At 40.8% G+C, this 23,598-nt stretch overlaps 1 protein-coding gene and 1 long non-coding RNA gene across 4 annotated transcripts in view; one reads left to right on the forward strand and one right to left on the reverse strand.

Moving 5' to 3' along the window:
• The window catches only part of bicdl1 (BICD family like cargo adaptor 1), a 31,622-nt gene that overhangs the window by 6,021 nt on the left and 2,003 nt on the right, over window positions 1-23,598 (reverse strand). For 2 of the 3 annotated variants that reach the window (XR_004105401.2, XM_031302226.2), the window contains exons 2-9: window positions 22,993-23,208; window positions 11,877-11,993; window positions 10,694-10,705; window positions 9,326-9,472; window positions 8,934-9,113; window positions 7,554-7,772; window positions 3,023-3,166; window positions 1,481-1,611 (exon numbers count right to left, since the gene is read on the reverse strand). Coding sequence is in view for 2 of the 3 variants with exons in the window: in XM_031302226.2 (XP_031158086.1) it covers window positions 1,481-1,611; window positions 3,023-3,166; window positions 7,554-7,772; window positions 8,934-9,113; window positions 9,326-9,472; window positions 10,694-10,705; window positions 11,877-11,993; window positions 22,993-23,208 (1,166 nt within the window). In the remaining variant the exon portion in view is untranslated. The remainder of the gene's footprint in view (window positions 1-1,480; window positions 1,612-3,022; window positions 3,167-7,553; window positions 7,773-8,933; window positions 9,114-9,325; window positions 9,473-10,693; window positions 10,706-11,876; window positions 11,994-22,992; window positions 23,209-23,598) is intronic. The other variant, XM_031302227.2, reaches the window with a different exon arrangement.
• On the forward strand, window positions 1,261-6,980 carry LOC116051676. The gene is made up of 3 exons (XR_004105402.1): window positions 1,261-1,273; window positions 3,528-3,532; window positions 6,881-6,980. It is a non-coding gene; the product is annotated as an uncharacterized LOC116051676 (long non-coding RNA).

A 23,598-nucleotide genomic window follows, 5' to 3' on the forward strand; every position in this document is an offset into this window, starting at 1 on the left:
CTGGACCACTGCTCAGCGTCGGGCGGTGGAGAGGAAGTGGATCCATCTTTTAAAAACCATAGACCCTACGGGTAAGTTTTACAGGGTCTTTTTAGAAATACTTTCCTCCCACTGCTCTGGTTTCCTCTCTCCTTAGGTTTTATCTGGACCACCTATCTATAGCGCATCATACCCAACCTTTTAACCCCCCTGCATGCTTTATTTCCTTTTCCTTGTTTTTCCTTCGTTTTCTATTTTATATGACTTTTTTATTGCTTTAATCCATATTTATGATTAATAATAACTGTATTTGTTGTAATATTTCCATATTTATGTCTTTTATAGCATGCTTCTCAGATTTTATTATTCTTTCCTTTTGGGGGTTAATTTCTACCTGCAGAGGGGGTCCTACCTATATACGTTTTTACGTTTTTTTAATAAATATTTTAAAGATACCTTGCCTTGCAATTGGTTGTCCTTCATAACTTTTATTCTGCCTAATCTATATTTGTATATGTTAATAATTTGATTGTGCTTCTTTCTTTATTGCTAATATTTATTATTATTATTACAAACTGAATTACTTTGCCTTAAGATTTTCACATGATAATACACATGCCATTGGTTTTATGCATTTTACTAACACTGTGGTTTTATTCTATGATGTATTTTAAATTATTTATGGTTATTTATTGTGTGGCACTTTTTACTTACTTTTAAACACAGCACTTATTACTAATTTTTAATGGTATGTGTATATTTTTTTAACCTCAAGGGCAAGTAATTCAGACAGTATTTTAGGATTTTAGAATGTTTTTATTTTAATTTTTGAGGTTAAATAATATGTCTTTAATTGGGATAGAATTTCTTTTGTATTACGACGCCGGGCTATTTATTTACATAACTCTCTCTCTCTCTCTCTCTCTCTATCTATATATATATGTAATTTATTTTAATTATTTATGTTGTAATGTGTCTAGGAGAGAGACCAGGGCAGGTGTGGAGGTGACCTTTTATTTAAAGTTTTAATCTTCCCCTCGCAGCGCCCATCCTGAGCATTGCATTTTAACCCAACCCTAACCATTGCCTAATCCTAGTGCCTTCCAGGCAGCGCTGTTATCGAATGTCAATCTTAAAATTTGATGGATGTTTACAACAACAATTCAGGTAATAATATATCATTTAATTTTCATTTTGCCTTTGTTTCCTCTTCCAAATAAGTTTGATTAACCTAGAGGTTTGTTTAAATTAAACCCCATCTGAGTCAGTCTTCATTCCTCTTGTTTTTTGCCCCGTCAAACGTTTAAGGGATGTAACCATATCCCCAGATCTCAGCAATGAACTTATTGAGTACAATGTTAATATTACAAATAGGAACATAGCCAAACTATAAACACAAGAGCCAAGTTGAGAATGATCCTTTAAACTTGACATTATATTGATGAAGAAAGTTTAGTTGCCTGTGAGAATCTGCTTATGTGCATATGTGATGTGATCCTACTTGGTTATGGCGTCGTCTCTGTCTCTGATAGCAGTCTGGAGCTGCTCGCTGGGTTCTCGGACTTCAGCCATTGTCCTCATTCGCTCGTTGTCCTCCCGGAGAGAGCACATCTCTACAGAGAGCAGCGCCATCTGCAGGTCACATGGGAGAATGACACAGATGTGTGAGACGCAGGCCTCATAAATTCAAGATTGCATCCAATCTCTGAACTCGTGTGAGACTGATGTTCAGTTATCCAGTCCACCAGGAGGTGTGTGTGTGTGTGTGTGTGTGTGTGTGTGTGTGTGTGTGTGTGTGTGTCTTCCTTCCTCTGTGTAAATCACGTAAGATGGCACTTTAAACCCACAAGAGAAAGTGAGCTGTCCTGGCAGAAAGAAGACAAGGTTGAAGCAATGTGCTACTTTACAAACAACATACATCAAATTCACAGTGGCACACAAACTGGTGAGCAGTGGTGGAAGAAGTATTCAGATCCTTTACTTTAGTAAAAGTACTAATACCACACTGTAGAAATACTCTGTTACAAGTAAAAGTCCTGCATTGAAAATGTTATTTTAGTAAAAGTATGTAAGTATTGTCAGGAAAATGTACTTAAAGTAAAAAAGTAATTGCAGAAAAATCCTCACATTTTAGAAACTGGAAACAAACAGTTCTATGTTTAATGGTTTAATCATTTCAGCTGGACTTGTAGGCCGTTATATTGTTGGCTAGTTTCATTTTTAATACAACATTGTATTTTATAAACTACATGTGTTTTGTGTGCAAAAGTCTTAACTTGTAAAGTAACCAGTAACTAAAGCTGTCTGATTAATGTAGTGGAGTAAAAAGTACTATATTTTTCTCTGAGATGTAGTGGAGTAGAAGTAGACAGTGGCATGAAAAGAAAAGATTCAAGTAAAGGACAAAGTAACTCAATATTAGTACTTAAGTACAGTACTTGAGTAAATGTACTTAGTTACATTCCACCACTGCTGGTGAGGCCTACATCTGCGGCACTATGTTGTCTAAATGTTATTCCTATAAATAAGTAGAGCAGCAAAGATAATGATTCATTGATTAGTTGTCAACTATTAAAATAATCGCCAACTATTTTGATTCAATTAATCGGTTGGAGATATTTTTGTTATGAAAACAAAAGCTTTAAATGTGAATATTTTCTAGTTTCTTCACTCCTCTATGACAGTAAAATTAATACATCTTCTAAATACATTTTCCACCATTTTCTGACACTTAATAGACCAAACAACTAATCTATTAATCAAGAAAATAATCGACAGGTTAATCGAAAAATTAAAATAGTCATTAGTTGCAGCCATAGACATAAGCACTCCTTAATTTAATGCTTAAGCTATTCAGCCAAGAAAGACTGGATGTGATCTGTGATCAACTGTCTGGGCATCAGCGTGAAGATGTCTGCCTTCTGCTCACACTTTGACCAATTTATGTATCACCTTATCTCTTATGTTAAATTGATGCGCACATACATGGCATGTATACAGCCACACGTGATCCCATGTGCAGTTATGTTACTGATGCCGGTACCTGATTGTGCAGCTGCAGCACCTTGTCTTCATTGCTGCGTGTTTTGTCCTGCTCAGCTTCGTACAGCTCTCTGACTTCCCTCAGCTCCTCTCCTAGCTTCCTCGTCTGCTCCTCCAGAGCCTCCTCATCACTGCGCGGCGAGCCCTTTCAACGATAACACAACACACACCACTTCACAACACACACTCACTGTATGTACAGTATATGTGCTGTTACCACCCACATGTTATTATTGAAAATATGCCCACAGAGGCTCCATCGTGTCAAAGTATTATTGAGTTAGCTGTCTTTAAAATATCTTTGTTTCATCAGCAACTTTGCAACAGGGGGTATCTCTTTTGGTAACACTCTATTTTACAGGTCCCAGAGGGTCCTTATTACTTTCAAGAAAGGAATTGATATGTGTAGATTTTTTTTAAGTTGATGCGTATAGAAGTGTTATTTTAAAGCTTCCTGTTTTAATCTTCATTTTTTTTATCTTTATCTAACAGGACAGGGTGTACAGCAGCAGTTCAGAATGTGAGTGTGTTATGAATGTGCAGTGTCAAATCACACCATCATTCCATCTAGAGAATGTGTGACGTGCACCAACAACGCCAAAACAAATTCCTTGTATGTGTTAAAAAACGTACTTGGCAATAAAACCCTTTCTGATTCTGATTCTGAAAATAGTATGACTTTATTAGACCAAATCTAGTGATTACTGTGAGAATCAGAAATAACAACCCCTATAGTTGAAGTGACATAAGCATCACTATAAGTGGCTTTAACACCACCTGTTGAACCAGTTATAATGCATCTGAATAATCTAAACCAGGGTTGTCAAACTCATTTTAGTTCATGGGCCACATACATCTCAATTTGATGTTAAGTGTGCTGGAGCAGTAAAACTATTGCATAATAACCAATAAATAATAACACCTCCACATGTGTCCCTTTCTTAGCGGGGTTTCACACCTAAAAGTCCGAACCAAGGTCCGGACCCATGTTTTTGCAAATCCGGTAAGTTTTGGTTTCACACTGCAGTTATGCAAGCGCACTAAAGATCTATATGTGACAAAACTACGTCCTGCTGTCATCACATACGTGAGCTGCGTCTCCAGATACTTATAATTGATTGGTTTGTAGACAGGCTTCCCCGTCCTCTCGTCTCCTCTCTCTGTGTCTGAGCTTTTTCAACTGACTGCTGCTCTCCCCTACTGCCGCGGCTCTTTTTGTTTTGTTGCGATGTTGAGAAGCAAGACACGGGAACTTTCTTTCTGGAGCATTTATTCAGAGGATTAAAAAAGGATTAAAAAACATTAGGGATGAGCGAGTACAACATTATCTGTATCTGTATCTGTATCTGTTAACCATATGAATTATCTGTATCTGTATCTGTACTCGGACTGGGCGGGGCCTAACCTGGAAGTGGGCGGGATTTAACCCGGAAGTGGGTCGATTTGTCTTGAAATGGGCGGGGCTTTAACCGGTATGTTATTTTAAGCATGCAATTGATATGGGTTGATCAGAAATTGTTATATTTATTGCTGATTAGAAAACTATTTACATGACAGCATCAGCATTGAGCTTCAGATCAATGGTTTTGATTACGATAACAAACAAACTATATACAGAACAAGAACAATGACTACAACACATGCGGTTGCAATTATGAAGTAAAATGTAATGAACAAGAGTTTTCATACTCAACATAACTTTCTTTTTTTAACTTTTAATTTTTTTATGATCAGTGTGATTTCTTTTTTTTTTTTTGGTTCTTTTTTTTTAATTTTATTTCCACACCAGGTATGTGTGTCTGTGTGTGTGAGTGTTTGTGAGTGAGTAACAGAGAGACAGAGAGAGAGAGAGAAAGAGAGAGAGGGGGGCGGGGTGGAATGTGTTCTACGGATCACATAGTCCGACGCTGTTTTTCAGATCTGTTTAGAGCCAGCTGACGGTTTAAAAAAGAAAAAAAATCTCCGACAGGCAGAGACGCAACGCGAGTCGCATTCTACCAAGCACCACGTCTGAACAAACCCCACGTTTACCAGAACTCTACTGGTTAATAAGTAAGTACTACAAACCGAAGTAAAAAACAAACCTGAAGCTGAAAAAACCCTAAACGTTAACGGAAAAGACCCGCGAACCTGAGTGACTGAGGGAGAGACAGAGAGAGAGAGAGTTGTTCTGTGTGAGTGAGCAGAGCGGGACACACACAGCAACACAATAAATCTGTATGTGTGTAGGGGAGGGTCGCTGTGACGACTAGCCTATCACAGAACGCAGACACAGTCAGCTACCCAATGAAGATTTTTATTCACTCCGAGCACAGATATTGACTCGTATTACTCGTATAATACTCGTACTTGGCAAAAGTGCTTTATCCGTACCGGATACTTGTTTCAGCCGAGTATCCGGCTCAACTCTAAAAAACATGATGGACTCTTCAGAAGAGGTAATTATCTTCAGTCGAGCTTCTGCACGGGGAAAGTCGCTGGACGACACAATCTTCTGAACATAGCGATACTGACAAATACAGAGAGAGTTTTCTGGAGCTGATAGTCTTAAGGCCCTGACACACCAACCCGACGGCCGACCATCGGCAGAAAAGGCAGTCGGACTGACCAGACTAAAAAAAGTGCCTTGGAACACACCGAAGCGACGCCAACTTGAGCATACGTTCTGCGTATTTCATAACTGCAGGCGGCACTAATTTGTATTGTCGCCCAAAAAATGGAAACCCGAAATGACGAATGCGTCACGTGGGTCTGGCTTCTCCAGCCGACAATCTCTTTGGGATTACGATCTCGTATTTTACAAAAATAGTTCACTGAAACGTGTTTCTGAAAACATTTTAAGCGAGAAATAGGCCATGCAGTTGCTGAATCTGTCTTCATTTCAGATCGACAAGGGTCTGTTTAAAAGATTTTCGTCAGATTTTGAGAGGCGTTCGTCAGCCCGCTCGTTATTTCCGGGCTAGCACTACACCAATCAGATTGGTCATTGAGTCCGACTGCCCGCCCTCCGATTCAACATGTCAAATCGGCCAAAATGAAGGCCGATGGCCCACCGACGGACGACGGCACGGAACACACCGAACAGACTCGAGTCACCGACCTCTCCAGACTGTCGGCCCATTATCGGGTTGGTGTGTCAGGGCCTTTAATTAGCTTTGTAGCAACTCATTTGGCAATGGCTTGAATGTAACGGCCATTTATGAATATCAAAAAGTTACGCACTAAAGCCTCAATGAACAATCTATTTACAAAACAGTTTTGAGTCTGAGATATCATCTAAGAAAAATATGTGCAATTCCAACAATATGTCTCAGCTTTCAACTGTATTCTGGTCAGGATGGAAAAGGAAATGAGTCTAATAGTGGTGCCGAATATTACATTCCTTGAGTACTGAAAGGTGTTGTGAACACACCAAGAACACTGGCTTCCAGTTTACCTTTGGGAAGAAATCCAGTACATTCCATTCCAATCCAGTATGGTCCATTTCTTCTTAGAAAACCTGCCACTCTATTTCCACTATTCTCCTAATTGACAAAGACATTTCCCTCCGCTGGTTCCTGCATTAACAGTAGCCTATGCTTGACGTTGTGTAGCCTGTAGGTAAGCACGTGGGATCTATAATAGTGTCTCAGCATAGGACCTGCAACTCTTATTAGGACAGTACGACCCCCAGTGGAAAATGGGTTTCCTCAGGAGGGTGGAAGGGAGGAACTCGGAGTAGAGCCGCTGCTCCTTTGCGTTGAAAGGAGCCAGTTGAGATGGTTTGGGCATCTACTAAGGATGCCCCCTGGGTGCCTCCCTAGGGAGGTGTTCCAGGGGTGGTTGGTGTTTTAAGCCCCCAACGTCATCTTCCAGGCAGCTGCATGGAAGGCACTAGGGTTAGGCAAGGGTTAGGGTTAGGTTTGGGTTAAAACACAGCGCCCAGAATGGGTGCTGCGAGGGGCACGGGCACAAGGGGAAGGTTAAGGTTAAGGTTAGGGTTAGGTTCCTTGAAGTCGACGGTCGCAGCGCTGCCTTGAAGTCAACGGTGGGGGCCAAAACACCATTGAGCTGTTCCAGGCACGTCCAGCTGGGAGAAGTACGTGGGGAAGACCCAGGACTAGATGGAGGGATTATATCTCCACCCTGGCCTTGGAATGCCTCGGGATCCTCCATTCAAAGCTGGCTAATGTGGCTCTGCAAATTCTATACTTCACTTGAAACCCCTGTTCTAAATAGTGCTAACTTGTTGTCCTTTGCTCCTTTTAGTATCAGTCTGCAATCCTACAGCATTGAAATTATTCTAAAAAAACAAGGGTAAAACTTGCTCACTGTATACCTGGCGATTTAATTTACCAAACAAGCAGAACTGAGACCGAATATACAGCCCTTTTACTATTGTAATATTTCCTACAGTGTCTAGGGCCATTGTCTCTGTTTTCCCTATTATAATACCAAATTATGTACTTATTCCAGGGAAATTATTAGGAATTTCCTAAAACAAGGCTTTACTTTTGACAGTGCTGACTAGTTGCCAGTGTGTTGTTCATTACCGTGGACTCGTTGCCATCCAGCAGATTCTGTGTGAGCCTCCGTAGCTCTAGCAGGCTGGTGTGGAGGCTCCCAGTAGGCACATCCTTGGCTGAGGACGTCTCGGAGGACTCGTCCATGGAAGAGTCAGTGGACAGCGCCGAATCTGTGACGTCATTTCCCCGGAGATGGGAGCAGAGCGAGCGAACTTCACAGTAGGCCTCCCATAGCTGAAGACGCAGCTAAACGGACGAGCAGGGGAAAGAGTGTTTAGAAAAGCACAGCAAAGTATTTGACAGTAGTTTTAGAGGTCTTTTCAATCAAATACAATCCTGCAGTAACCAGAGCCGGATTAAATGGAAAGATTACACTCGGCATACTGCCACCTCCAAATGGATACTTTGTTATTTGGTGAATAAACAAGATTACTTTTGAACTGCCACATGATTATTATGCAAATGTATTTATATAGGTACGTTTGTATTTTAATGCATCTAATTTAGGCTTATTTAAAGGGCCTGAGAGAAACTTTTGTAAAGACCCTCTTTGTCGTTTTTCTTTATCTTCTTTTTTTTCCCCACTTTGCTGCACCCGAAAGCATCCCAGAAAAGTAGTAGTGTAATCGTTATGGCTAGCTAATATACATAACCGATATAACAAATGTTCCCACAACTGAGTGAACGTTTTTTACTTTACTGTATTTTTTTTTTTAAAACAATATAATAATATAAGTTTAAATGAAGTGTTAGATTGGAAAACATATATATATATATATATATATATATATATATATATATATATATATATATATATATATATATATATATTTTGACTTTTCCCTCTTAAGTCTGATTTATGGTTCTGCGGAGGCTCCACGCAGAGCTTTCTCCGTAGCCTACGTTAGTGGCCTGGAGTTTACACTTGTGTGTTGGTGTGTGCATCGATCTCTTTAAGATAATAGCAGGGCCGGCATTTGTGAGTGTGTGGTACAGAGAGTGAGAGAGTGATGGTGATTAGCTTCGGAGCGAGTACCGACTCTAGAGTCATAATGAGAGAAACAAAGTGTCTCTCCTGTGTTTTCTGACCACGGTGAGGAAGCTGTAGCAGGAAAAGTTAACCGTCTCCTTGATTTCATGTTGTTTATGGAGAAGGAGAACCAGGAAATAAGTAGGGGGAAATGCAACGCTACCAAGCCAAGGCTGAGCGACGTGCATCGCTGCGATGTGTGACATTTTTTGAGAGATGCACGTCAGGCTACGGCGTAGGGTCTGTATCTCCACGTACCTATGGTGCCGATTTAACGCAGATGCATAAATTGGCCTTTACCGGGCAAAAACTAGTGCCAGAGGCCAAGGCACGTGCCTAGAATGCCTATGCCTAGATCGGGGCCTGACAGTAATTACCTGCTCTCTCTCCTGCTCCTGCTCCTCCTGCTCCATGCTCTGTTCTATCTCACACAGCAAGCTGGACGGGTGCGGGGTGAGGCCATGGAGGCTGTGCTCCTCCGTCAGCTCCTCCAGCTGAGCAGTCAGCTGTCTGTGGGACATCTGAACCTCCTGAAGCTCAAGCTGGCTCTGCCGTAACTGGACACACACCAGAGGAGGCATAACTGTGACTTAACAGCGCAAAGTATACAGGAAGCACCTGTAGAGGTCTGATGGGTCCGTTGACTCCTTGTAGTGTGTCATCAATAAAAACAGCAATGTAGAAGGTAATTTACACACAGTGTCTACAGAGGTAGTAGATATTCCTCAAAGATTCCATATCTAACAGAGCTTTGTTCATGTGTCTGTACCTGTAGGTCCTTCGTGTGAGACTGCCTCTCCAACACCAGCGTCCTCTCTCGGAGGTCCTCCACTGTATTTTGCAGCAGCTCATTCTCCTCCAGCATGGCGTTCACGCGGCGCTCCAGCTCCATCTTCCTCTCCGACAGCATCTTAATCTAACGTGTCAAACAGCACCAGTTAGTTACTGCGCCGCTGAAAAATAGGCATTAATTGTTGAAACTGAGGATTGTTTCGATTACCTGGTGGATAGCGGACAGATGGGCAGTTAAATGTGGTTGTTTTCCTGACTCTGAGGCAAGCTGGGCTCTTATTCAAGATTAAAAAGTACTCCCACTGGCCTAAAGAATGTCTGTTGCCTAGCACGGGTGTAGGCGTAAGTTGCCACCCTCGTCTTCAGGAATGTCTTGGCGATATGTTAGCGTCCCCACAAAGCTTGATATCAGCATGCCCCCTTACCATGCATGTGTAATGGCCTTCTATGGAAGGCTAGCATTGCAGCAACACATGTTCCTTATGAATTGTATCCCCTTTTAGCTGCCTGAGCAGCTTTCCCCATTAAACAAACATCAGTTCTTCATTTTTATCCCTCCTGCTTTTGACCTACATCTGGTAACCTACTTGACAGTGTGGAGGCTTACATGCGGATCAGTTGTTTTTATTATCATATGAGCATCCGCATTTCCAGGTTGTGGATATTTCGGGGCTGCTATAGTCTCTGTCTTCACACATATAGGGCAAAAAGCCGTTAGTCATCAGCACATGTCATACAAAAGCAAAGCGTTGGAAAAGTGGGAGCACCCAGACATTGCAGTATCTCAGCTAAATATAGAGCGGTTGCCTTTTCTCCCAATTATAGCACAGGCTCTGCAGTCTGGGTGTTTTCTGCCTGACTTTGAAGTGAAGCTACGGGGAAAACTGATTTGTTGTTGTGCTCTAACAGTACCTTTATTCATGACTTTTCTGGCTGATATCATACATGACACAGCTGACATCACAACACAACTCAAGCTCTGACAACCAAGCATGTTTTTCATGCTTAATCTCATGAAACAGGGATTGCCAAAAGCATATGGAAATGTCAAAATAGCTACATAATTTAGGTGACAACATACGTTTTTTTAACATTATACAACATTAAATGTAAAATGCTGAGGTGTTTGTCTTAAGTTTTAAGTATTTTAATCAGCGTGAGATTCAATAATCTACCCTATGAAATAACAGTACTTTGGCCTATCATCAACTCATTTAATTGGACAGAGGAGGTGCAATTGCAAATTCAAAAGAAAACAATGGTGCAATCCTTGTTTCTATTATTTTACAAGACGTTACATGCAGCATGCAGTCTGGCAGACAGACAGCGTTCGGTAACCACTCACTTCTAGCCCTTGCTGCTCCAACCAAGAGGGAAGGAGGGTAAAGGGAAGAGGAATGGGTGAGGAGAGAGATAAAGATAAAGATTACAGAAAGAGAGGAAAAGTAGTTTGAGAGTAATCCCACTACTGCCCTAACAGAATAAACACTGCATGGTGGGTGAGAAGAGAAAACCATCCAATAGGATGCTATGTTGGAAGCAGTAAAGTTTCCCTTTACTGGGATTGTATTCCACTTATTATTTACCAAAAACATTGACTTTAAAGCGAGGCCATGTACCTTTTGCCTTTAGCAGTAAACATAATACAACAGCAACACAAGTAGAAAAGAGTCATAATAAGATGCCTTGGTAAAGTCAGTTACCCAGTAATATCTATCTAACGTTAGCTAATATTAGCCACCATTAGCTCCTGGTCATACCAGACTGAGTAAGCAAAAAACTGTAGTAGCAAAAACTCCTGAGTGTATTAAATTGAAAAGGGTTGTGTTTTTATTACTAAAGAATTAAATTATTAAAGGTCCATATCATGCTCCTTTTCAGGTTCATACTTGTATTTTGGGTTTCTACTAGAACATGTTTACATGCTTTAATGTTTAACAAACACATTCATTTTCTTATACTGTCTGTCTGAATATACCTGTATTGACCCTCTGTCTGAAACGCTCAGTTTTACCACCTCTCTCTTTAAGCCACCCTCCCAAATAAGACCTGTCTGCTCTTATATCGAGGGGAATGACTGTAACGGCACTGTAGCAGCACTTTGTACCTATTTATAGTATAGTTCACATCACAACCGTATGGAAGTCCTCGTGGCTCATTTAAAGGCGTGGATTGAGCGTTTTGATAATTTCACAGTATATATATTTGTAGCACATTAACCTGCTTTATAATCGAAAAAGACATGACGATATGGGACCTTTAATACTTCTTTCAAAAGCATAGTCTTGCTTAAACTTCCCTTTGGATCCGCTGTCACCCTAGGCACTCTTCTCGCTGAGTACCAATAACTGCAAACAGCAACATTATTCTTGAAATCGGAAGTACCTAGCTGCACTTTTGAACAGTTAGTTTTTTTTTTTTGTTTTTTTTTAAGCTTTTGGCGTGTGACTGCTGAAGCTGTGTGCACTCCGAAAAGTACAATTTAGTATATGAATAGAAAGGGAAAAATGGTGCTGATAGCAGCTCACCTCAGCCTGTAGAGTCTCTAGTCGAGTCATGTGCTGGCTTGTAGACATACTCTTCTCCCTGAAGTCATCCCGTAATGAATGGACCTGAGTGGACAACTGCCTTTCCACGTCTGCAGCCTGGATGGAGACAGACAGGTCAGTAAGACAAATTTAGAATCCACATGTGCCTGCTCTTAAAAACTCTTAAAAGTACTCGATTTAGCACTGTACTCGTGATGGTTTGTCAAAATTGACACAATGCAAGTGAGACCACCGACAGTTCAGTTGAAGATTCTGGTGCATTATAGCTAATGTAGCGTCTTCTTTTTGAGTCACAACCACAGATTTTGTTCAATTTTAAAACTTGAAGTCCTCAGACCCAACTGATACTAGTCTACGTATATCCACGACGTTCCACTCAGGATTGCTCCATTGCCGCCGGAAATTCCACCAGATGACACTCGTTTCGGCCGGATGTCCGTTACCTTCCGCTTTCTTTGTGTTGGAATTTTAAACTGGTTGATTTGAGGACTGCTCCTCAGATCTCGGCAGGGTAAATCCAGACAGCTAGCTAGACTATCTGTCCAATCTGAGTTTTCTGTTGCGCGACTAAAACAACTTTGGAACGTACACGTTCCACCAAAACAAGTTCCTTCCTGAGGCTATTTTGCTGCGGCACCATGGCTCTATCCGGCGCTTAGCGCCACCCATGACGATTGAGATTGGTTTAAAGAAATGCCAATAAACCAAAGCACATTTTTCTCCCATCCCGGAATGCTGTGTGGACTAGCCAGACCCTCCTTCGCAGCGCTGTGGAGGAAGGTCTGGCAATATGAGACTAAACTGACACTGCCTCAAGTGAAATCACTTGAGGACTTTTTTCAGACTTTACACATCTCCCTCTGGAGAAACTAAAGGCTTTTTACAACTCTTTTCACATATGCAGAAGATCTGTAAAATTGGTTGTGTTCTCCTTTAATTATTGTTTATGTTAATGCTGACATAACAACACATTGTTAAAGTGTTATATAATAACTGCTCAGTTCAATTAAAAAGATTGCATAGCTGCTCTTTACCAAGATACTCATTCTCTGATAGCAAGTCTAAGCACACACAGACACACATGTAGACATGCATAAACACACTGATATGGTTCACTAGTGTGTACTCAGTGTTACTGACATAAGAGTTGTAAACCAGCCCTCCCCAGTCTGTTCCGGTTAATAGCTGTTCCTCTGAAAGCCCAATTTTAAATGTCATAACCCTCAAATAGTCAACTGCTCGGTATTTGTGCAATCCAGCCCAGCTGCAGACTCAGTGCATCAGTTATCTTATCGTCACTTATTGGACAGGTGGGATCAGGCCACACAGTGCCTGGCTGAGCTTCATTGGGATAGAGCTGCACTCAGGAAGCTACTGTTCGCATTATTATCACTGCCATGGCAACAGCAAAGTCCTTAAACCCACTCATTACTTACAGCTTACTGAGGAGACTAAACATATAGTAAATATGTCAAAAACATGTAAGAAAGGGAGCTGCACATTGAATACAAATTATTTTTTATTTTTTTTACTGTGGCAAACAGTCCTCAACTCTAAGCGAATCCCCACAAATATTTGAGTACAAATCATCATTTTTTTATTGTTATTCTGGTTTGTCTTTCAATCACTGGGTGCTGAGTGAAAATTGAGATGACTAATATCAATCTGAAGTACAGCCTCTAGGTGGCACTACACACTGCTGCCTCATTCCAAGAAGTTCAAAGAGAGATGTGAGGAGGCTCAACAGCTGGTCGGGGTGGTTGGAGTCTGTGTGTGTGTGTGTGTGTTCTGGAGCACCACTCTCTGAACAGTAACTCATAATGCAGCATTCTGGAAGTAACCCTGTGTGATTCCTACAATAGAAAAAAACATCAATAGACTTCAAAGTGTTCTCCTTGCAAAATGTTTCAAATACAGTAATAGAAGTTGTCATATATTCTGCAAAGTACAATAACTGAATTAATCACGCACCTCCCAGTGTTGATTCCAGACAGGACTACACATGTTAAGCATCCCAAAGGCACACAGCACTAAAACCGTAATATATGGCCATAGCATAATAATGAAATTACTTGTTTTGTATAATGACCATAAAGATAGTGGTGAAATTATTTCCACAAACTTGTAAGTAAGTAAATCTCTTCTCTGTATGTCAATTAGAGCTTAATTAAATAATGGCTGCAAATAGTTTATGCGAATCATTGTAATTATTATACCTTGAACTTACTGCCTCTAACACCTGGAGAAGCAGGGAAGCACTGTGTGAGTCATGTTCTACGACTTGCTTTCAAATCCATCCAGCCCTGCCTCCTTCAAGAAATGTTTCTGCCGATGCAACTGCACTCTGATCCTACAACCTGGATCATGGACGACCTCAGTGGCAGGCCACAGTGTGTCAGAGTGGATAACTATGCCTCTGAGGTGGTGATAAGCAACACCAGCGCACCTCAGGGAACTGTACGGGCATCATTCCTCTTCACTCTTTACACCTCAGACTTCTGGTTCAACTCTGGTTCCTGCCTCCTTCAAATCATTTCTGACTCCTCCATTGTTGGATTCATCAGCAAAAACAATGAGGAGGAGTACAGAGGACTGATAGAGAGCGTCATCACATGGTGCAACAACAATCGCCTGAAGCCAAAGACCAAAGAGCTGGTGGTGGACTACTTCCTACCAGAGGAACAGGAGGCCCTCTGTCCCAGTTATCATCCAGGGGGAAGGAAGTGGAGGGAGTGAACTTATACAAGGACCTTGGCATCCAAGACTGGACTGTACTCTCAACATTGATGTCATCTTCAGGAAAGGACAGAGCAGACTGACTCAGAGATCCTTCAGAGTGTGCAACAGGCTCCTGCAGATTTTGTTTACCAGTTTCTAGTAGCTAGAGTGCTCTTCTCTTTGCTGCAGTGTGCTGAGTAACGGCATCAAGGCTGGTGAGGCCAGCAGACTCAACAAGCTGGTAAGGAAGGCCAGCCTGGTGGTCGGGCTGGAACAGGACAGTCTGGAGTAGGGCTGGGTATCGTTCAACTATTTTCCATACTTGTACCGATACAAATACCATCACTTCGATATTGGTTTCTGAACACTACATTTTTTATACCAATTTAAAAAAAAATCCATTTTAAGAAAAATAAATTACAACATTACACATTACGGCACACATCTTTTGATTTATTTTTTAGCTCCTACTGCATGAGCCCCGTCTCTGTGCCTAACATAGAGTTTTTCCTGCGTGTCTTTACAACGTGTAAAGTTAGACAGCCAATCACCAGAATTATCAGATCTTGGTAGCAGCATGCTGCATGCTTATTGGCTCACTGACGCTGGTGAGATTTACTCCTTAGGTATTGGAATTTGGTATTATAGATACAGTACTGTCATTACTCTGAACAGCAAACACACACACACACTCACATCTCCTTATTCATTGCCTCTCCGTTGGACTGATTTATATACTTTGTTACATATTTTTAATATATATATATATATATATATATATATATATATATATATATATTATATTTTTATTATTATTATTAATATATATTTAATTATTCATTAATATTATACTATAATATATTATTCCATACTTGACTACTTTACTATATTATACTATACTATACCATATTACGTTTGATATTCTAAGTTATACTGCTGTACTTCACTATATTATATTATGTTAAACTATATTATTAACTGTATTATTATTATTATTATTATTACATTGCACCTTATCTTGTATCCCATACTATACTCTCCTCCAGTAGTTCACACATTTTTTTACATAAAGGGCCCCTAAACTGGCACAAATTAGACTATGGACCCCCATTTGATAAGATTTTGTCCCAGGGTCCTCCATCTGATTGGATTTTTGCTTTTAGGTGTTTTATTACAGAAAGTGTTAGAAATCCATTACCAAGTTAGTCATACATTTTGTCATTGTGTTACTTATGGATGGAATTATAGTGAAAATACATGAATGATTCCCCTTTTTGCTGGGGACCCCCTGGAACCCCCCCACAAGGACCCGGACCCCACTTTGGGAACCACTGCTCTACTGTCCCATATCATATTATATTATGTTAATATGTTATACTGTCTTACTACATTACATGCTATATTATATTTCTATTATCTTGCTATATGACAGTAACACAGACAACACTAAGTATCACTACCAAATCAAGATTCAAGGCTGATTACAATCATTATTATATGTATTGTTATTCTACAACACAGGGTTGCACAATGCAATGCAAGTTGTAGTCCCTTTATGCTGCACAAGAATAAACTAAGACAAAAAAAACTATTTTGTTTATGGTGGAGTACGGCGGATGAGTTAAGGAGTCTCAGACTGAGAAAAGAAGCTGCTCTGTAATCTGGTGCTATCGCTTGCCAGACTGCAGTAGGGTGAACAGGCTGTTGCTGGCGTGGCTATTGTCTTTTTGACTTGAGGACCGATCTGCACAGAGATATGAATGGTAAAACTAACCATACAAGACACTGACGGATATGCCATTCCAAACAACTGTGCTACCAAGGGAACACTGCGAAGGTTTCACAAGGAAGAGACAGATACTTGGCAAAAAAAGGCATTGGTATAAAGCTGATCCTCCAAGAAAAGTGCAATGGCTTGATATTGTTCCAGAAATGTATTTGATGAAAATGTTGACCTATCTTTTGAGACTTAAAGGAAATATTTTTGACAAATTGGTGGTATTGTAGTCCAGCATTTACTTCCGTGACGAACTTGTCACTTTGTAACGCACGTTATAATGCTCGCCTAGCTGCTAGCATGGCTCATACTCTGCTTCTGACTGGCTTGTAGTGCTGACCTAGTTACTACGCATGTGCGACTCCCAACAAAGATGGAACAAAAGTGAGATGTCTCACTCTGTAGCTAAAACGGAGAGCTCAACACACAGGGTGAAAAGTGGAGCTGCAACAATGTGCAGTACGACAAATATGGTGTTTTTTGAAAATTAAACCATGTAAACCTATTCTGGTACAACCTCTAAATATAATTATTATTTAGTAATAATAAGCAATAATAATTACCTGAAAATTAGCATAATATGAGCACTTTAAATACAAAGAAAAAAGTTCTCAAAAATAAATGTTGTCCAGTGCATTGTATGTTTTCCTCTAAGGCCAAGCCATTTTCGAGTTCAGGCAAACATTGAGGAAGAAGAGCCCAGATAACTAGACAATGATATAAAGTCTCTGTTATGATAGCCAGATGTGAGTTTCTATGTACCAGCTGACAGCTGCATGATCCTGTCTCCTCTGTGTGGGAAACAGCTGTACAGTCAGTGAAGGCCAGTGCAGCGGCAGGTCAAAGTGGTAAAGTGACATCTGACCCACTGGCCCCATATGCTGACAGATTGAGATCATGTTGAAAAACCACAGAGTCGACCACAGACTGTCTGATTTGCAAAGACTCACTTAATCTGCACATAAATTCCTCAGATCCCAGATCAAGCATTATCAGCATGGCAGGACAAACAAGGGCATATCAGACTGCTGTGACAGAATCCAGGGCAGCAAAGTAGGGCTCAGCAGAGAGACACGTTTTATTACAACGTCTTTACTTTGACATTTATGTGAGTAAATACGTACATGCCCTTTTCAGAGGAAGGCTGACACTTGAAAAGTGTAGATCACTCCTGTTGATTCAGTTGCCGGCTGTCTGTGGCTGTGGAACATGATCTAGCATATGTGACTGCAGGTTCATCACAGGTCTTTGGTGACGCAAACTAGCATCAATCTAGCTGTGTCCTCGTGCCATGCTGTAGAGCACATTCCCATGGTAACAACACATGAAGTTTCAATTTGCATGTCACTCTGGTTGGCATAGCAACCAGGGAAAAGTGGGATTGGTGGAGATGCGAATAGTGGTCTCAAAGCTTCTGGTATTTTCCTTAGTCACTTTCACAGAGCCCTGCCTTGTCTAGACTTATGGAGGATGGGCAACCCCAAACGGTTGCATAACAAATACAGAGAGTGACAACACGTGCCAATCAGAGAGCTGATCCTGAGAGCAACAGCCACCTTGGGCTGATAGAAGGCAGACGTTATGCGCTCCAGTGACTGAAAAAAGCTGATAGCTGGACAGATGCCCAGGGGCTGTGTTCAACGCTGGCTAGAGGTTGTAAAAGGAGGAGTGAAACTGAATCCTGTGCAGAGTGTGATGTGGACATACTGTGCTGATGAGACAGACATAACATAGAATGCATACATTCTGCCTTTGTCATTATAAACATTTCACCTTGCTTCTTAAAGCTATAGTGCGTAGTTTCTGTCGCCCCCATGAGGAATTCTAAGTAAAGACAACAACACTGTCGGCGCGTCCACATGATACAAGCCTTCTGTGACCGCGTGCTGCCCCCACCCCTCCCCCACGCAGTTGCTAGTAGCCAAGGAGGACATGGACAATTAAAAAAACACAATGGACTCTTCAGAAGAGGTCATTATCTTCGCTCAAGTTTCTGTGTGGGAAAGTCGCCGGACGACACAATCTTCTGAACATAGCCACACTGAGAAATACAGAGAGAGTTTTGTGGAGCTGATAGTCTTAATTAGCTTTGTAGCAACTCATTTGGCAATGGCTTGAATGTAACGGACGTTCATTAATATCAAACACTTACGTACTGAAGGTTTAATTTGTTGTAAATGACAAAAATCGATTTACTCCTCAAATGCGTGAGGCTGTCCATTGCTCCCAATACTTAGGATGAGTTAAATGCAGAGATTGAATTTCACTACATTGTACTGTACGATTGTATGTGACCAATAATTAAGTTTCTTCTTCTTCTTCTTCTTCTTCTTCTTCTTCTTCTTCTTCTTTTAAAAGAGAATTCCGGTCGATTTCAACATGTAGCTATGTTGTTTGTTGTCACGTAGTGCTGTCAGTAGCAAGAAAAACGAAAAAAATCGGCGTTACCTACACCGAGTTATGCTACTGCTAGCTTTCGTACCCAGGCGACTGAAACGGGGCAGGTTTTAAACGTGCTTTTAGCCTCTTAACATGTTTGAGATGTCATTACAAGTGCCTTGCCATGTGAACTGATTCCTTCCGAGTGAATATGGCTGCAGTAGATGTGAAAGAAATGCATAAAAGTTGTGCTAATTCATACCTCTGTTTAGTTCCGGTGTTCCGGTGGTGAGACGGCAAGACGAGTGCTTAGGGACCGTCTACAAACTACAACACCGAAAAGCGATACAAAAATATTTTCAAAAATAGGCATATGCTTATTTTTTAAAAGTAAGTGCTGTAGTACAACTAGCAGGAGACAAGTTATAATTGAGGTACGTTTGGAGACACTACCTTATTTAATCATTATATTAATAAATATTTTTGTTGTATCTCTTTTTGGTGTTGTAGTTTGTAGACGGCCCCTAAGCACTAAGCAGTCTTTCTCCTTTAAATAACCAAAATTGATGAGTCACTGGAGGCTGCTGTCAACATTTAATTAAATACATTCTAGAGGTTGAGGGAAGTAGAATTGATCATGGCCATAAAACATGCAGTTAGACACATATACTGGAGCCAGTGCATCCCCAGCCTTCTCTGATCATGTGTGGTAATGTAATTAGAGAAAAGTCCCCTTCCTGCTGGCTCACTCTGATCAGATTAGGCCTGAGGAGATTGGCTGTTCTCACACTCAAGACCCATACAGACCAGCACACACCTCCTAGGCTCTACCCTTGGATCAATAGGAACCTATTTTCTCTGAGTGTATTGAATAAGCTGTAGAGTTTTATCACCCGGTATTGGAATATTCACTCACACATGCACACACCCACACCCAAAGTGGAATAACCACAGGGGGTATTTGTGTCCGCCCAGGATAAGATGTGACGAGCCAGGGACTACAATTTTAGATCTTCTTTGTCCAAATATCTTAGTAACCTGCTGCTATTAATTAAGTCGAGTATGGGCTGGAGTTGTTTTGGTTCCTGACTGAATGCATATGGCAAGCCTATTAGTACAGATTATAGCCTAATCCCCTCAGCGCTGTATTTTACCCTGTGACTGACATCACTTCCTATGCCTTCTCAAGGTCATCCCACTGCAGACACTGATTCTTAAGTTCTTAGGAAGGCAATGCACGTTTTTTTATTATTTTAATCTTTGGCTGCAAGGTTTGCTTTAGAAATCACTGGCAGTTATATATGGAGGACTTATTCATCAATAAATAAATACATGCATACATAGATGCTGAAATAATTATGGAAATAAATGAATAAATAGCTGATTTAAAAACATAAATGAAATGCAAAATAATTGAATGCATTTAAAAATGTTGGTAATCTGGAAATAAAATAAATGACGTCTTTACATTTACTTATATTCATTTCTGATGAATTATCAAATAAAATGTATGTATTCATTTGTTTGCTCATTGATTATTGAGTCATCCACAGTCATGATGAACACAGTATGCTTACTGTGGTGTAGCAATGGCAGCCACAAGCTGGTTTATCTGTCCCCCCCTGTTTGTGTGTTATTGTAAAGGAGGCTGTAGATGCGGTTGTTCTGTCAGATAGGAGCCTTGTCCTCAATAGGTGTCTGTTGTCCGATTACCCCTATACCGCTATAATGTGATTTTTAGCAGGCATGCCATACGGTAGTAAAATGTGCTATTCTTACAGGAAGCAACATACGGCCCAGTTTAGATCATAATAAGACTATTCCGATTAAAGAGTTAACTATTATGAGAAACAGGGAGGGCAGATGAAAATAGCAGGCCTCCAGTGACCTCACTTCTCCAGGGTTTCCTCAGGGTAGTTTTACATTCCCTCCATTCACTCAGAGCTGTAAACAGTTAACATTACTTAGTCACAGCCCAGTGCCTAATAATGAGCACTTACAGAAAAAGATAGAGAGAAGAAAGCAGGAAGGACAGAGAGAAGGAGAAGGATAAAATGAGAGAGAAAGTGAGCACTGTGGCTGACCTCGTTTATTCTATTACCCAGCAGGTCTTCCTCTGCATGCCCAATTCATTGAAACGTGGATCTGGATCGATGCAGTCAATTAAGTCGCATACATTTCACTGAGTCACAAAGACCACAATATATGCTCCCCCCTAAAACACAATATACCACTTTCAGGGAATAACTTTATAGATTCCCACACCCAGGTTTCAATTAAATTAAATGCAGTTTAATTATGCTAAGTGCCTGCTCTTTCTTAGATCCATAGCGACTGGCCAGTACAGGGCAGTCCTTGATTGCAATGTGATGATGGTGTTGGGGCAAGATGGGGCAGGATACTGATTTAATCTGATTAAAATGAGAAGGACAGCTGCTCTGCACAGCGTTGAGCTGGGGGGTTAAAATCAACCACACAGAGCCTTCTCCTCCCTGAACAGCGTGTGGCTGGCAGCAGATCCTATCTTCTCCCAGGAAGGGGAACAATACAGTGTCAGCGTCACCATAGACACAAACTGCTGACGGGGATATCAAAGCACCTGTACAAGCATGTCAACCTTTGTATGCACAGCTCTAGGGCATCCTGAAATAGCCTTGGCACCTACTGCTAGCCTACCTGGCAGCTGACCATACTCTGATGCCTCTGTTTACAGCCCTTACTTGAAGTTGTTATAATGGTCTTACATGTGTATATACTGTATATCACTCTGACAGGCTAGGCAGCATGGCGTAGTCCTGCTCTTGGAAAGCAAGCTCATCCCTGTGCCATATCAATTGTAAAGTGTGTTGGAGTGATATGTAGCTTCTCAACCACACAGTTTGGGAAATATGACATAATATATAGTGACAATGTTGAAATGAAGCCACTATTAAATGGTGATGTAACGATGCATCATGAATTGGTTAAAAAATCGGTATAAATGTGTAAAGATTACAACCGTTTGAGATCAAAATACAAATAAAAAATTGCGACGCAATTTTTAAACAGCCTGGGTGTAATCTACTTTTGATATTAAATACCTCATCATCTTAGTTGTGTAAGACGTCGTTTTGTACAATTTCAGTTCAGTTGCACAGTACAGTTTGATAAGACGATACATATGTTGTTTTGCACAGTTTATATAAATAAATGACTATTTTTCAGTCATTTGTCTGCAGCTCATCTGCTAAAAAAAAACGTTAGAAAATCATATTGTGAATCGTATTGAATCGTGAGATGTATCGTTACATCCCTACCACAGAAGGGACAGAACGTGGACAATTAACAAGAAAACCAAGGGTATAATCCAGGTCAATCATACAATTGTCTTAGACTATAGTCTCAAAGATTACAAAAAAGTTATATAGTTAAATAAACTACAGTTGTTCCAGTACTGATGCCAGTATCAGTGGCTCCGATACAGCCTAAAATGGTGTCAGTGTGTGAGCCTATGCACCGATCCGATACCACGTAAAGATACAGATACACATTGCAGAGCTGTTGTATTGTTACACCTAAGTGGCCACTCTGTATGGATAAAGTGTCTTGTTTTGTGTCGATAGAGCAGACTGAGGTGTTGTACTAAACTCATTCGAAAGGCATTAATCAACTGTAGCTACAAACACTAGCACTCTTAGCTCCATCAATCTGCATCTACTGCCAATCTCAGTTTCTCCTGACGTGTGTACATTAATTCACATTAACAAGGATATAGCCTAAAGTCCTCATGATAACTCTGAGCACTGCTAGATGTATGTGTGATTTTATCTATCTGTCCATCAATCAATCTGTCCATCTGAACATCTCATAAAGGACATTTTCTACTCTGCTTGTCATAATATCTGCACTCAAATGACCTGCCAATATGCAGAGTGCTATTGCATAAATGTGCAGTCCAATCATTCTAAATTATTCAACATAAGACCCGAAAGCTCCACTTTTATTTTGATGAGTTAGCACAATTCAGGTGAAGTTAGAGAGAGTCAGGCTGAATGGAGGTAGATAATCCCTGAGGGATGATGAAACTTCACTTGGCTGAGCATCTTATATGATGTCAGCCATACAGACTTCAACTGGACTAAGTGGCTCCGAGGCCAGGCCAGTTTGACATATTGTACACACACATATATACACACACACACACACACACACACACACACACACGCACACGCTGCTGCTCACCCTACTGAGTTGCTCCAGCAGTCTATGGTTCTGTTCGGAGAGCTCGCTGATGGACTTGGTCTTGTCTCTGTCAGCCTCTCTCAGCTGGACCTGATGCCGCTCCAGCTCACCCTGCAGCTGCTGGACGTCCGTCTCCAGCTCGGCAACACGGCCCTCCCACTCCCCCTCTCGACTTTCCAGACGCCTACGCAACTCATGCTTCTCCTGCTCCAAGTGCTGCATGTGGACAAGGGGAGAGAGGGTGGCATGGTTAAACCTTAATTTGCTTGGATTTGATGTACAGTATTGCCCTTACTTAAGAACATAAGCACCGATGAAATCATTGAAGGTGGGACAAAGTCAGATACTTCACAAAGATGCTGGTGCTGCAACAGACTGAGAAAGTATGTACTCAATCCTTGGAAAAATGTCACTGTACTAAAAGTTAAAAAAGTTAAGGATCAAGGATCAGGTTGTTTTTTTTTCGAGAATTGCAGTTCCTAACTCTTTTACCATCTATGCAAAAGTCAGACTTATTTTCATTGTGGTGCTGATGATGTCACTGTGCCATTACTATACATTTAGCATTAATATGAAAACATATGATGTTAAGAATGAAGAAAGTTT

Source organism: Sander lucioperca, chromosome 2, assembly GCF_008315115.2.
Source record: "Sander lucioperca isolate FBNREF2018 chromosome 2, SLUC_FBN_1.2, whole genome shotgun sequence".
Classification (NCBI taxonomy): Eukaryota; Metazoa; Chordata; class Actinopteri; order Perciformes; family Percidae; genus Sander; species Sander lucioperca.